The sequence below is a fragment of the Trachypithecus francoisi genome, unplaced genomic scaffold (genome assembly GCF_009764315.1).
Source record: "Trachypithecus francoisi isolate TF-2019V2 unplaced genomic scaffold, Tfra_2.0 Lachesis_group11, whole genome shotgun sequence".
NCBI classification, from domain to species: domain Eukaryota; kingdom Metazoa; phylum Chordata; class Mammalia; order Primates; family Cercopithecidae; genus Trachypithecus; species Trachypithecus francoisi.
In genome coordinates, this window is record NW_022681456.1 from 104840533 (window position 1) to 104855820 (window position 15288).

Below are 15288 nucleotides of genomic sequence, written 5' to 3' on the forward strand. Positions count from 1 at the left end.
GAATTCTAATATATTATAAATCTAAATTAACCAGAGCATGATTTGTACATTTTTTTATTTAATTTAGAGTGAAAGAAAAAATGATAGGTAAAGGATTGCTATATTTAAGAAAGTAACATTTGGGGAATGACCCAGTTCTGCCATCAATTTAATCCAGTCCAATTTTAATGCATTCTGCATCCTGTACCCACAGCTATTGACAAAAATGACCGAGCCATTGTTAATATTCCAAAGTGACATCGTAAATCATCCAAAAAAGATTAAATTATGTTCAATAGAATTTTGAAAGTGAGCACCTTTCATCAAATGACCTAAGAAAAAGGATTTCTATATGAGAAAGTATTAAATTGGGTTCTTTTTATGTGAACAAATTTTATAAACTGATGAAAGTCACAGATATGTTGCATTTTTTTAACCAAATTTTGAAATATTAGAATAAGGAAGCACATTTTTAAGCTTGAGTTAGGTGAGTTTAGAATAAGTAAACCAGAGTAGTAGTAGTTCAAAAAACAAGTGATACATTTATAGAAATAATTTTACCCAAGAAATACAATTTTGAAGGGACTAGCCAACGTTATGCATGGCACAGCCATCCAGGGATATTAAAAGGTAAAACCATCAGGCTGATGAAATAACAAATGGCCAGGTAAGAAAATAAGTATTGCTAATCTATGTGTTGAATATCTAGGCAGTTTTGAGCTTTTCCTGGGTTTCCAATGTAATGTCCTATATTCTGGTATCTGTAATTAGGACTAATCTCCCCTACTACATTTTACTATATTTAAGGATTAATAATTCAATATCAAGAACATTATAGGTGCTCAGTAAATGTTTCCTAAATAAATAAGTTAATGAGTGAGTGAATGAATGAGTGAACAATTATCTTTGTATTCTTATATATTTACAGTGGCTTGTACATAAAATATATAGCAAATATTTATTTAGTAATAAATATTTAACATTTAGCAAAGATTTAATAACTATTTAATATTTAGCAAATATTTAATTAATAAAATGTATTTATTATATTTATTTATTAAAATGAATTAAATAAAATAGTCAACCAAACTTTCAAGAATTATAAAGCTGAGCTAATATGGCCAATTCTATGTTTCTGTGTTTCTGACCTCTATTTTATTACAATTCTTCAAAAATTAGACGTGATGTATTTGGCAGCTCCCAATTAGCTACAACATTCAGGCAACCAAATTGCCAATTATCCTCAGTCATTGTCAATGAAGGGAAGTGTACTACACCTACAAAGAAGTCTATCAGTAAATAATTTTGTAAAATTCCAAATATATTATTCTGTAAGTTTCTTGAGGGGAGAAGTTGTTACATTTATAAATTTAATCCTACCTGCCTTACTCCTTCCCAGCTCCATGTTTCTCTGCTTTAACAGCTGGCATTGAAACATTCAGAAAGTGTTTACATGAACTGAACATGTACTTTCAATGCCTTGGAAATAAGCTAATTTTACATATTACCAAACAAGCAAATTAGAGAATCTTCATGAATTTGTCTAAATTTTTCTAAGCCTATGTGTTTGACTTTTTTTTCTTTAAAAACATGCATTGCATATTGAACTATATTATTTGAAGAAGCAAATAATATTTGTAAACTGGTAACTGGCCCTCAAGAAGACATGAATCCAAGTGAAAAAAAAATCTGAGTCTGACAAAGTGAAATAATAGCTAGAGTTGGGCCAAAAATAATAATCATTTACTGGGCCTCTGTTATATAATAGACACTAAAAATACCAAGACGATAAAGGAAATGGTTCTTGCCATCCAGAAGCTGATGTGTCATACTCACCGATTTGCATTTCCTTTGTTTTTGGACCAAGAATATATAAAGAGATAAGGAATAACATCCTAATGTCTATTAGGGGAAACCAAAGACATTTGGTGTATTTTTCCCCCTCATGGGAGAGGATAAGAAGATAGCTTTTGCCAGGTTTGGTGAAAATAATTGCAAATGACTCTTCATAGAAGAGGCAAGTTTTATATTGCACTTTATTTATGAGAAAGAATATACATGTAGATATGCCACATCTCTCCCTTATTAACTGTAGAAATCTGGGGACTCTAATGGCCTTCATAGTATAGAACATCTGTTTGCACAATCAAATGATACATTATGGTCTACCAGCTCAGAGCATTTTTTTTTTTTGTTTTTTAGACAGAGTCTCGCTCTGTCGCCCAGGCTGGAGTGCAGTGGCGTGATCTCGGCTCACTGCAACCTCCACCTCCCAGTTCAAACAATTTTCCTGCCTCAGCCTCCTGAGTAGCTGGGACTACAGGTGCGTGCCACCACGCCTGGCTACTTTTTTGTATTTTTAGTGGAGACAAGGTTTCACCGTGTTAGCCAGGATGGTCTCGATCTTCTGACCTCATGATCCACCCGCCTTGGCCTCCCAAAGTGCTGGGATTCCATGCATGAGCCACTGTGCCTGGCTGCTCAGAGTATTTTGACCAAAAAAAAAAAAAAAAAAATCAACTTTAATTTGGGACAAACACATTCAGTGGAATAATTGTCATTTTTATATTGTAGATATAGATAGAAAAAAATTTTATCTATAATTTTAATATTAAGTGGATTAATAAAAATGTTTTAGGTTGGGTGCTATTGCTCATGCCTGTAATCCCAATACTTTGGGAGGCTGAGGCAGGAGGATTGCTTGAGGACAGGAGTTCGAGACCTGTGTGGTCAACATAGTGAGACCTCATCTCAACAAAAAATAAAATAAAAATGTTTTAGCGAATATCATCTACCTTCATTTTTAACATAACAAGTTCACTGCTGGGCACAGTGGCTGATGCCTGTCATCCCAGCACTTTGAGAGGCTGAGGTGGGCGGATCACGAAAGGTCACGAGTTTGTGACCAACCTGGCCAACATCGTGAAACCCTGTCTCTACTAAAAATATAAAAATTAGTATGGTGTGGTGGTGCGTACCTGTAGTCCCAGCTACTCGGGAGGCTGAGGCCAGAGAATCACTTAAATCCGGGAGGTAGAGGTTGCACTGACCTGACATCAGGCCACTGCACTACAGCCTGGGTGACAAAATGGGATTCTGTTTCAAAAACAAAACAAAGCGAAACAAAAATTAGCTGGTCATGATGGCTTGTGCCTGTGATACCAGCTGCTCAGGAGCCTGAGGCAGGAGAATCACTTGAATCCAGGAGGTGGAGGTTGCAGTGAGCCGAGATCATGCCATTGCACTCCAGCCTGGGGAACAGAGCAAGACTCCATCTCAAAAAGGAGAAAACAAAAACCCAAAAACAAGTTCACTACAAAGCTATCTATGGTTTATTATTACCCAGGAGGTAGGAAATAAATACATGAAAACATCAATTAGTCATATTTTGTACCTTAAGTTTTAGTACATTTATTAATTTATTTACACTTAAAAGTTTGCATTGTGTAAGAGGTGAAACTATAAATGCTAAAAGTATAGGTATCAGAAATAAGAAAAACAAAAGAAGACATCTACCTGACCGTTTTGCCTTAATGACCATCCAAGTTCTAGACTTTAGGCAAATCAGCAAGACTTTGAATTTCATTCTTCTCATTAGTGAAGGGAAGATGCTAAAGCCTGATCTATCTTCACTGGGTTGTTGAGAAGGTGAGTTGAAAAGATTTAGAAAAGATTAGTAATGGTGATAATGATAGAATAGTAGCAATAGCAGCTGTTTACCAACTATCTGTAATAATAGATGAAGCACCCTTTAATTGTAAAACATTCTTATTCTGATTGTAAAAATATTTGTATTTTGGTTCTTGGGGAGTTTTTTTCTGGATTCTGTCTTTCACAATGTTAAGCCAATGCAGAAAGTCTTATTTTTGGAAAAGGAATCAAGAGGGAGGAAAATCCTCAACCTGTGTTATGTTACTCAACCACTTAGTACTGGCTTCTTTTTTATTGTCTTTATTCATTTCTAAAACTAGCAGTTGGTCTAGATTTCAACTAGTTTGCCTTGTCACAGAAGTGATCTCAATATTTGAGATATTTCAAAAAATTCAAGTGTTTTTTTCTCAGTTATAAAGCACATCTTATAACCCAGTCTAGTTGATTTCCCTCTGCACTGCATTGTTGGGTGTTGGTAATGGAAATTAATATATTATTCTGACAAATATAAGCACACATATAAATTTGGAGTCACTTAATATTTTTTCATACCTTTAAAATTATATGTAAATCTCGTTTTAATAACTGTTATTTCCAGTCATATGGGTGTTATATAATCTGTTTAACCACTCCATTAATTTTTGTTGTTCAGACTTTTAAATAAATAACAATGTAGTAAAATATCAGAAAAAGATCTTTTAATATCTTCTAAACTTCTTATCTACAATGATTTTTCCTTTCTAATAGTACCTGGAAATGTGTAATTCATTTAATAACTTGGTCTCACCATTTGCAGAGAGAAGCAAATGGAGCTTAGCAGATAGCTAGTCTGCTAACAATGAGCCACTGTGTTCAAATTTAATAGGGTAATGTCCCTAGTTACTTACCTGTAGATAGCTTTCTGGGAGGTCTCATGTTAATGCTAATTTGTGAGGTTGAGTTTCACTGTATGTTCATTTAACTTACACAAATTCAATGATATATTCGGAGTAAACAACTTTCATTTTATCTCTCTCTCTCTCTCTCTGTCTGTCTCTCTGTCTCTCTCTCTCCACACACACACACACAGACACACACACACTGTTTTTCACATAATATGGTCACTGAATGCTCCTAACTACTTCTAGTTGCAGAAACAGAAAACTGCTGCAGTGCTGGGGTTAAAGTAGGATGAGCTGAATTTAGTAAGAGACACTACCATTTACATGACCTGTGCTTACTGTTCTGTTTTGTCAGCAATTTAAGAGATGTCCAGGGTGATTTTGACTGCATGCAAATTTTGTCTTACACATTGATCTTAGAACCTTATCCTGCCTTAGATGTAATAATGCCCCTGAAATGGAGATTTTTGAATCAAACCATCTCATTTTTAGTAAGAAGTTTAACTTACATGGTTGATGAAAATATGGTAATTGAGTTGCAAATCATAAATTCAGTTTTACCTTTCAATAAATAAGTAGACAGTCTTTTTCTTATACAATTTATTCCTAAAAAATAGGTCATGTTTTCCCATAGGAACAATGTCAGATGGAGATAGAATTCTTGATCAGGGACAGAGTACCAAATAACACCAAATGAATATGGTAAAGACAAAGTTAAAGCAGCTATAAATGTCTGATCAAGTAAAACAGTAACATTTAAAAGATATCACACAGAATTCTACAGCTATGAGGGAGCTTAAGGATTATTCCCTTCTAGGCATTTCATTTTAGATATGAGAAAACAAAGTCCTATAGACACCAGGAGGATTTACTAAAGCAAGAAATTAGTGGCAGAGCCAAGACTGGAACCAGATGACCCGCCTTCGAATTCAGTGTCTTTCCACTATACTGTACTGTTAAAAGTCCTGCAAAGACATAGCAATAACTATAAAGTATATATGAAAACACTACTTTCTTGAATAACTTATTTAACTAATAAAGTATCTAATTAATTAAATAGTTGAGGACATAGCAATAACTATAAAGTATATATGAAAACACTAACATACCATGCTCATGGATAGGAAGAATCAATATCGTGAAAATGGCCATACTGCCCAAGGTTATTTATAGATTCAATGCCATCCCCATCAAGTTACCAATGAGTTTCTTCACAGAATTGGAAAAAAACGGCTTTAAAGTTCATATGGAACCAAAAAAGAGCCCGCATTGCCAAGACAATCCTAAGTCAAAAGGACAAAGCTGGAGGCGTCACGCTACCTGACTTCAAACTATACTACAAGGCTACAGTAACCAAAACAGCATGGTACTGGTACCACAACAGAGATATAGACCAATGGAACAGAACAGAGTCCTCAGAAATAATACCACACATCTACAGCCATCTGATCTTTGACAACCTGACAAAAACAAGAAATGGGGAAAGGATTCCCTATTTAATAAATGGTGCTGGGAAAATTGGCTAGCCATAAGTAGAAAGCTGAAACTGGATCCTTTCCTTACCCCTTATACGAAAATTAATTCAAGATGGATCAGAGACTTAAATGTTAGACCTAATACCATAAAAACCCTAGAAGAAAATCTAGGTAGTACCATTCAGGACATAGGCATGGGCAAGGACTTCATGTCTAAAACACCAAAAGCAACGGCAGCAAAAGCAAAAATTGACACATGGGATCTAATTAAACTAAAGAGCTTTTGCACAGCAAAAGAAACTACCATCAGAGTGAACAGGCAACCTACAGAATGGGAGAAAATTTTTGCAACCTACTCATCTGACAAAGGGCTAATATCCAGAATCTACAAAGAACTCAAACAAATATACAAGAAAAAAACAAACAACCCCATCAAAAAGTGGGGAAAGGATATGAACAGACATTTCTCAAAAGAAGACATCCATACAGCCAACAGACACATGAAAAAATGCTCATCATCACTCGCCATCAGAGAAATGCAAATCAAAACCACAATGAGATACCATCTCACACCAGTTAGAATGGCAATCATTAAGAAGTCAGGAAACAACAGGTGTTGGAGAGGATGTGGAGAAATAGGAACACTTTTACACTGTTGGTGGGATTGTAAACTAGTTCAACCATTATGGAAAACAGTATGGCGATTCCTCAAGGATCTAGAACTAGATGTACCATATGACCCAGCCATCCCACTACTGGGTATATACCCAAAGGATTATAAATTACTCTACTACAAAGACACATGCACACGTATGTTTATTGCGGCACTATTCACAATAGCAAAGACTTGGAATCAACCCAAATGTCCATCTGTGACAGACTGGATTAAGAAAATGTGGCACATATACACCATGGAATACTATGCAGCCATAAAAAAGGATGAGTTTGCGTCCTTTGTAGGGACATGGATGCAGCTGGAATCCATCATTCTTAGCAAACTATCACAAGAAGAGAAAACCAAACACCGCATGTTCTCACTCATAGGTGGGAACTGAACAATGAGATCACTTGGACTCGGGAAGGGGAACATCACACACTGGGGCCTATCATGGGGAGGGGGGAGGAGGGAGGGATTGCATTGGGGAGTTATACATGATATAAACGTCATGCACATGTACCCTAGAACTTAAAGTATAATAAAAAAAGAAAAAAAAAAAAAAAAAAAAAAAAAAAAAGAAAACACTACTTTCTTGAATAACTTATTTAACTAATAAAGTATCTAATTAATTAAATAGTTAAATTATTCAATAAAGTAGCATTTTATTATTATTCAGTAATAATCATTACATTATTGGTTAAATAAGTAGTATTTTCATATATACTTTATAGTTTAATTAGTTAAATTATTTACTAATTAATTACTATATTGTTAACTAAATTAATTACATATATTAATTATTTAGTAAATAATTAGTAATTTAGTTGTTTAATAAATAATTAGTAATGATTTCATAATTCACAAATAGATAATTTAAGTAAATTTAAATAAATATAATGAACTTACTTTAGTATACATTAATTAAACAAACATTAATTTTGCTTTTTTTTTCCAGAAGACCTATTGGTAAATCATTTGGATGGTGTATTATCATTTTTCAAAAACTGTCCCAAAGCTTGCATTGATGCTGTTTCAATTCCATCCCTTTCCCCACCATCACACAATTCACCTCATCCTCAAAAAAAACTGTATCAGGGATGGCTTTGAATAATAGACAGAGTAAGAAAATATTTATATATAGGACAGTTATGGTCCTTCAAATTGACATTTGTGTGTTGACATGAGGAACCTCTTAGCACCAGCTCAGAAGAGCCTTGTGACCATCTTGCCCAGTTTCCTGGGCACACCATCCACTTTTCGTCACCCACATGGACCCTTGCTATAATGGCATTGACAAATGAAGGACTGGTTAGACAATGTCCACTTTTTAATGACATGAAAAGGAAGACTGTTTTAGCAATTTGCTCATTGTTGGCATAAATATTCCAAGCTTTCATGGAAAATTCTGTATGAAAACAATTTGTAAATTTCATGAAGAAAGGAGAATTCACAATTCAACTTCTTTCCCACCCAAATCATTTATTCCTGCACATATTCACATGAACACTTTAAAACAAAAGGACACCAAGTTCCCTGTTTTTGATCTCAGCAGAAATAAGTAGACGTCACTGTCAGTATCAACTCTACTCCACATCAAGACTTAGTGAAGAGAACAGGGATCTATTCGTCAAGCTCTAGATCAAGGTTTAAAAATAAAACAAAAACCAAAACCTGAAAACAAATAAGGCAAATCTTTATTTTTCAGGTGAAAATGGTGGAGTCTCTTTTAGGAAGAAATGTAGCCTTGTTTTTGCATTATTTTAGAAATGAAACGTATTGTTCTTTTTGATAATTTAAATTCAGTGTATTTTTTTCCTCAGTATATGGAGCTTATAAATAGTTTTTCTGCATCATTTTTATGATTTCATTTAGAGAATTAGAGATCATATAAACAATGTGTCTTAAACATATTCATCTTTCTGAAAATTCATGACTCCAATTATTAATTTTATTTTTATACAATATTTCTATTTCATATTGAACTCTGGTGGGTGAATCAAGGTAAATAGTACAAATTTAAATAATAATGGGCATTCAAAACAATTTAAATAATTAAGTACTGAATATTCTTCTTCTGGACACACTTTTTCACCATTTGCAGGGGTGTTTATTGTTAAATATGTCATATAGATTAGCATTTTCATATATTTCCTGGGTTTTAAAATAATAAATTCTTATAATATTAAACCTACTCTTGGGCTGAAAATATAAAGGCATCCATTCTGCTACAGCTATCCTTAATAATAGCATAAAATATTGATGATGAAACACTAAACAGTGAAGTAAGACATGAATGAAGTGATAACATTGATTATTGAGAGGATGCTTAATCAGCAGGGGAGAAATTTAGGAAAGTTTTGGCCTTTTTAGTTTCTATGTTAATTTGGTTGGCTCTTCAAAACATGTAATAGTAACCCATTTCTCACTTCATCTGTATTGATTTGAACTTCAGAAATGGAAAGGAAAAGGTCTTCCAATCCCCCGAATTCTGCATCTACTTCAAAGTGTTATGGTCCTTCTTATGTTATTTAAAAATCATTCCATCATTTGTTAATATATATTGAACAAATCAACAATGTTGCAAAGAGCAACCTGTTTTTCCAAAGTTAGGACTGGACATTTAAGGACAAATATGGTTCCATTAGATAACCTAAAGAACTAGGAACAATTAAGAAGAGCAAACTGTAAACCCTTGAAATCTGTAATTCTTTCCTTGATGACTAAGACACAAAATTGGCTCTTTGGTTTATAATTACTGCAGTGATTCTAGAACTAAATAGATGGTGCTAAGTTTATAAATCAGTGCACACACATTGTTGTTATTGCCAAGGGATCTCAGTATAAATTTCTACATTCCAAAATTATGCCACAAAAGGCAATATAAAATGTGGTTTGAATATAAATACTGTACATGGTCAGAAGCGTAATAAACACTCCAAAATGTTTATTGAGTTATTATCACACATAGGGCTTAGAAAATATATACATACATTATTTTGACTCAGGTATGTAAGTATATTTATATTTTCTATGTATATAAAGTAAATTAAATGCAAAAATAGTTTTAATCACTTACTTGTTTAAAATACTACTCAGTAGACAAAGTACAGAATAAAAACACAAAATCAAGAACAGATCTCTGGATATTTTCTGAAAATATATTTTTCTGTTATATTTACAGCATCATAAAAACATTTTACATATTACATTTACTATAAAAATATAATAAAAGTAATATTTTTAGGAGTCATTGTATTAAGGACTTCATACGTATTATATCATTTAATCATCTGAGGGGTTCTATGAGGTGGAAATTCTTTTATTCTAGTTTTTCAGAATAAACCATCAAGTCCTTCAACTGCATGAACTAAGTCATACAACAGTAATGGAAGAGCCAAGATTTAAATCCAGACCTGTCTTGATTGCATAGTCTCTTATCATTCTCTCTCTTCCTGAAGCTGCAAAGGATGCAAGTTTTGCATGTATAATGTTTACTTGCCAATTTGTAAGCAATGCTGAAGAACTATAAAATGCGAAATTATGAAAAAAGTCATGGACTTTATGAATAATAGTTTTCATCCATGTCAAAAAGTCATAGATTTTAATGAATAATACTTTCATCCATGTCAAAAAGTCATGGACTTTATGAATAATAGTTTTCATTCATGTGAGTTTCAGGATAAATAAGACAGTAATCTCTAATCCTTTCCTCCCTTTAGCTTTGTAATAAAATTGTATTTCTGGTGAGTTTTGTTGGAAATCGTGGCACGTTCACCCGTGGGTACCGAGCAGTCATCCTGGATATGGCCTTTCTCTATCACGTGGCATATGTCCTGGTTTGCATGCTGGGCCTTTTTGTCCATGAATTCTTCTATAGCTTCCTGGTGAGTACATCGCTATGTGGACAATCACTGCTGAAAAAGTACACAATGCTGCTGCTTCTTATGCCTCTTCCTTTGATTTTTTTTTAAGCAAAGCCTGACATTTAGGACAAATTATGTTATTTTTAGAATTTCCTAGGAAAAGCGTGAATTATTATCATTCGTAGTCTTTTTTTCTTTGGGAAACCACACAGGTGGTGGAGTTCTTTATTTCCTCTCTGAGAAGCAACCAGTCACCCCACCTCTTGACCCAGGCTTCACATGACAAGGGCTGCTTTTGCTTTCAGCCAACTAATATTTCCCTTTACATTTAAAGATTCTCCTACAGAGTGTGGGAGACAAAATAGGAGTATATTTTCTTCGGTACTGAAATCACTGTATTTTATTTATAATATCAAAAATTGTGCGTACCTTTAGAATGGCATGTAAGTAAAATGGGGAATTTAAAAAAATCATAACAAAAAGACAGTTGTTTTAAGAACAGTCTTTTAGTTATCAGTTTAATATGTCATTGCTGTTAAACTTATCTACATATATTTAACTCATTAAGCAGCTCTTTCAGATTTTTTTCTAAAGGTTGCTTTTTTTTTTTTTTTTTTTTTTTTTGAGACGGAGTCTCGCTCTGTCGCCCAGGCTGGAGTGCAGTGGCCGGATCTCAGCTCACTGCAAGCTCCGCCTCCCGGTTCACGCCATTCTCCTGCCTCAGCCTCCCGAGTAGCTGGGACTACAGGCGCCCGCCACCTCGCCCGGCTAGTTTTTTGTACTTTTTAGTAGAGACGGGGTTTCACCGTGTTAGCCAGGATGGTCTCGATCTCCTGACCTTGTGATCCGTCCGTCTCGGATCACAAAGTGCTGGGATTACAGGCTTGAGCCACCGCGCCTGGCCTAAAGGTTGCTTTTTAAACAAATTCTGATTTACTTTCCTACGTATGTACTGGTTTATAGCCATAAACCAGGAGAGGAGTCAATACATATATGTGATAATATTTTGAGACTTAAAAAGCACTACCAGGTTTACCATCATGATGCCATAGGAACAATTTATTTATCTTTCCAGTTCATAGTTGGCATGCAGTGGAGAGCATTGTCCAATGAGATGATCCCTGAAAACAAGTTAAAGATCTAAAAACATTTTGTTGAAAAATTTGCCTGAGTCATGAGGGACAAATCCAGCACCTCCTGCCTCCCTGTTATCTAGCATACCCATTTGACAAGACTGAAATGAGGCCAATTTTCCATATACCCTCAAACATTTGAAAGAGCCACAGTGAAGAGTAGATTTGTCTATTGTATTTTCATGTAAACTTATAGGCAGTTAAGTTAGATTATTCATTAGTAGATATTTTTTCTGTTCTAACAATCTAAATGAATTCTTTTTGCCTTGATTCACCAGAAAAGTTCATTTTTTAACCTGTCTATGATATATAAAGTCCTATTATACCCAGCACTTTTACCTGACTGACATGTAATATTCTGTAATTTTTAAACTACTTTACTGAAGTATGATTGACATACAGAAAGCTATACCCGTTTAATGTATAGGATTTGATGAATATATAATACTTTTGTGCTCAACTTTCTTGTTTATAAAATGGATAGGGATAGTATGGGAGACTAGGAACATCAAGATCCATTAAACAGAGAATGTGTTAGTCCATTCTCACACTGCTATGAAGATACTACCTGAGACCGAGTAATTTATAAACAAAAGAGTTTTAATTGATTCACAGTTCCACATGGCCGGGGAGGCCTCAGGAAACTTACAATCATGGTGAAAGTTGAAGGGGAAGCAAGGCATGTCTTACATGGTGGCAAAAGAAAGAGAGGAGAGCACAGGGGAAACTGCCGCTTTAAAAACCATCAGATCTCCAGAGAACTCCCTCACCATCTCAAGAACAGCATGAGGGAAATCACCCCATGATCCAGTCACTTCCAACCAGGTCCTTCCCCTGACACATGGCAATTACAATTTGAGATGAAATTTGGGTGGGGACACAGAGCTAAACCATATCAGATAATATGAAAAACATGTGAAATGATGTACTCATGTTTATGTTTTTATTAACCCCATTTTCTAATTGTATTTTCCTCTGGTCTTTTATCTTTCAAATCTTACAGTATTGATGCTAGTTTGTTCTTATTGGGTTGGTTCTGTAAAGGATGTAGTCTATTTTGATGTTTAGAGTACTAGAAGAAAATTGTAATACATAATACCAAAAATCATCTGTAAGCATATTTTTAAAGATTTTTTATATTTGAAAAAATATTTGAATATTAATTCCCTGTTGTACCCACAATTGTCAGTCCTTTATCCGGGATAATAAAAACCACACTCTAGATTTTGTTTTCAGAAATAAATGGAAAGAACAATCAGCCTGCCCAATGTCAACAGCTTTTGTAAGATTCTGATTCCATGGGCCTAGAATGGAACCCAGGCATATGCATTTTTAACAATCATCCCAGGAGCTTCTGAAAGCTACAAACTTTCTCTAGAGCTGAACTACAGCACATTGCCAGGTTTTTTTTCCTTTAAACCTCTGCTGAATTAACTTAAAGAAAAATCTCGACTATGTCAACTTTCTGCTTAAATAAATTTAATAAGCCACAGTGTCAGCAATTTGGAAGTTGAATGTGCATTAGTTAATTTGTCTGTACTGAAGAATATTGACTTTATTTCTAAAGCTGACTGCTCCTTCCAGGAGGTAAATAGATAGCAAAATAGACTTTAAAAAAATTTAACCATCATAAAGTAGCAGTTTCCTAAGGTGAGCAAACAAGTTATTATCTAGACAGCAATTATTTGCAAGACTACAATTAAATTGGACAGTAACTGTATAACCCTCAGTACTCAGAAAAAAAATAGACAAGGCCCTGAAAGGGTATATGACACATAATTGATCATTTCAGCCAGTTCAGAAACTCTAATTACTGCCCACAGATAGAAGACAAACTCCAATTATTCCAATTTTTAAAATACTATTCATTTCCAAACAGATATTTATACCTTTCTAAAAGTGAATGTGATTTTATTGCGTTTAACCAGATTTTAATAATAAAACATGTACTTTCTAATGTATAATTTTAACTTTATAATGTAGCAATAAATTAAATTGTCCTTAGTGTCTACTGCAGATTGCAAACACAGAGCTTGACTAATGCATAGATTTTCTACTACTGAAGACAAAATAGGTAGTAACCTATTAGAGAAAGTCAATTAGCAAAATTACATAATATATTTTTGTTTCTACTTCCATTTCCAAGTATATACTAAAGTAATAGGTTTTTTTCCCTCATTATACCCTGTTACTAAAGAAGGATGTTTGCATTTTCCAAATATTTTTAAATTTCATACTTTTCCCACTGCATCAGACTCATGGAACTGTTCTTACAATTTCACCTCTAATCCCTTGATTAAATAATACATTTAATGAATTTCTCAATTATTCATCACTTACGAGGACCTAATTCAGCATTCTCACTTATGCCATTTTACATATTCCAGAAGTAACTGCAGAATATCAGTAAGACCAAAAATAAAGAATAAGTGACTAAGTTGGTAAAGTACAATATAACTTTTCTGAATTCAAATGTAAAACTAAGCTATTTCTATAATGTTTTAGTAAATTGATATTATGTTGGTTATGAAACCCACAGATGCACATTATATGTTGTGCTAGATGTATCTTTACAGAAAAAGAGTTTATTAATATATTCTAGCTGGAGAAGAAATAAATACTTTGGTTCATTTTAAGGTGGTTTAGGTTATTTCTTTATATATAAACTAGAATGGTTTGCATTTGTATTTGTAATTATATTTATGTTTGTTCACCTTTTCCTCCAATGCCTTCTTTTCTTATTAGTGTTTTCTTTATCTTTGTAGCTTTTTGATTTGGTGTACAGAGAAGAGACTCTGCTGAATGTCATAAAAAGTGTCACACGAAATGGCCGCTCTATTATTCTAACTGCAGTCCTGGCTCTCATCCTCGTCTACCTGTTTTCCATTATTGGGTTCCTTTTTTTGAAGGATGACTTCACTATGGAAGTTGATAGGCTGAAAAACCGAACTCCTGTTATAGGTATTGCTATTACCACTAAATGAGGTTTCTCTGATGGCAGATATGACTTGTGTGTAGCTTGTTAACAGGGTTACAGATAAACCTGAATGGAGGAAATGTTTTATTTTATTCCTTTGAGAATATGTTTACAGATAAACCCGAATGGAGGAAACATTTTCTTTTATTCTTTTGAGAATATGTTTGTTTACTACTAAGAGTCAGGAATGTGAAGTACTCTTAGACTGTATCTTCGCTGTCAGTGTGTACAGGGAAATACTTACACGAGAAACATCATCCCAGCTCAGTCTCAGTAAGAAAGTTTCAATAAAGCTGAGGACATCCCCCACTATCCAAAAGATAGTCAACAACTTCAGTGCAGGATAATAACTTTAAAATCTTTTCTTCCTCTTTTTCCCTGTCTCCCCAAAAGTAACAGCTAGCATCATTCACAATCATTATTCCATACATGTTTGATCATAGTATATAATATTGTACTTAAATAATTGAAAATGATAAATGCTTTGATTTGAAACCACCAGATCATAAGAAATTTGCTTAAAATATTGAGCAAAACAAAGAAGACATGCTGAAAATATTGGGATTCATGGACCAAATCTATCAGTGTGTGACTTTCAGAATTTTTGTACTCTCTTTATTTTTGTTGCTACTGGTTAGACACCATTCATTTATGATCAGTGTGATTCCTGT

At 33.9% G+C, this 15288-nt stretch overlaps 1 protein-coding gene across 2 annotated transcripts in view; it reads left to right on the forward strand.

Moving 5' to 3' along the window:
- ITPR2 (inositol 1,4,5-trisphosphate receptor type 2) overlaps positions 1 to 15288 on the forward strand; it is a 493382-nt gene that overhangs the window by 401526 nt on the left and 76568 nt on the right. For both annotated transcript variants that reach the window (XM_033222612.1, XM_033222613.1), the window contains 2 exons: positions 10364 to 10528; positions 14406 to 14601. In XM_033222612.1, the coding sequence (XP_033078503.1) occupies positions 10364 to 10528; positions 14406 to 14601 (361 nt within the window). The remainder of the gene's footprint in view (positions 1 to 10363; positions 10529 to 14405; positions 14602 to 15288) is intronic.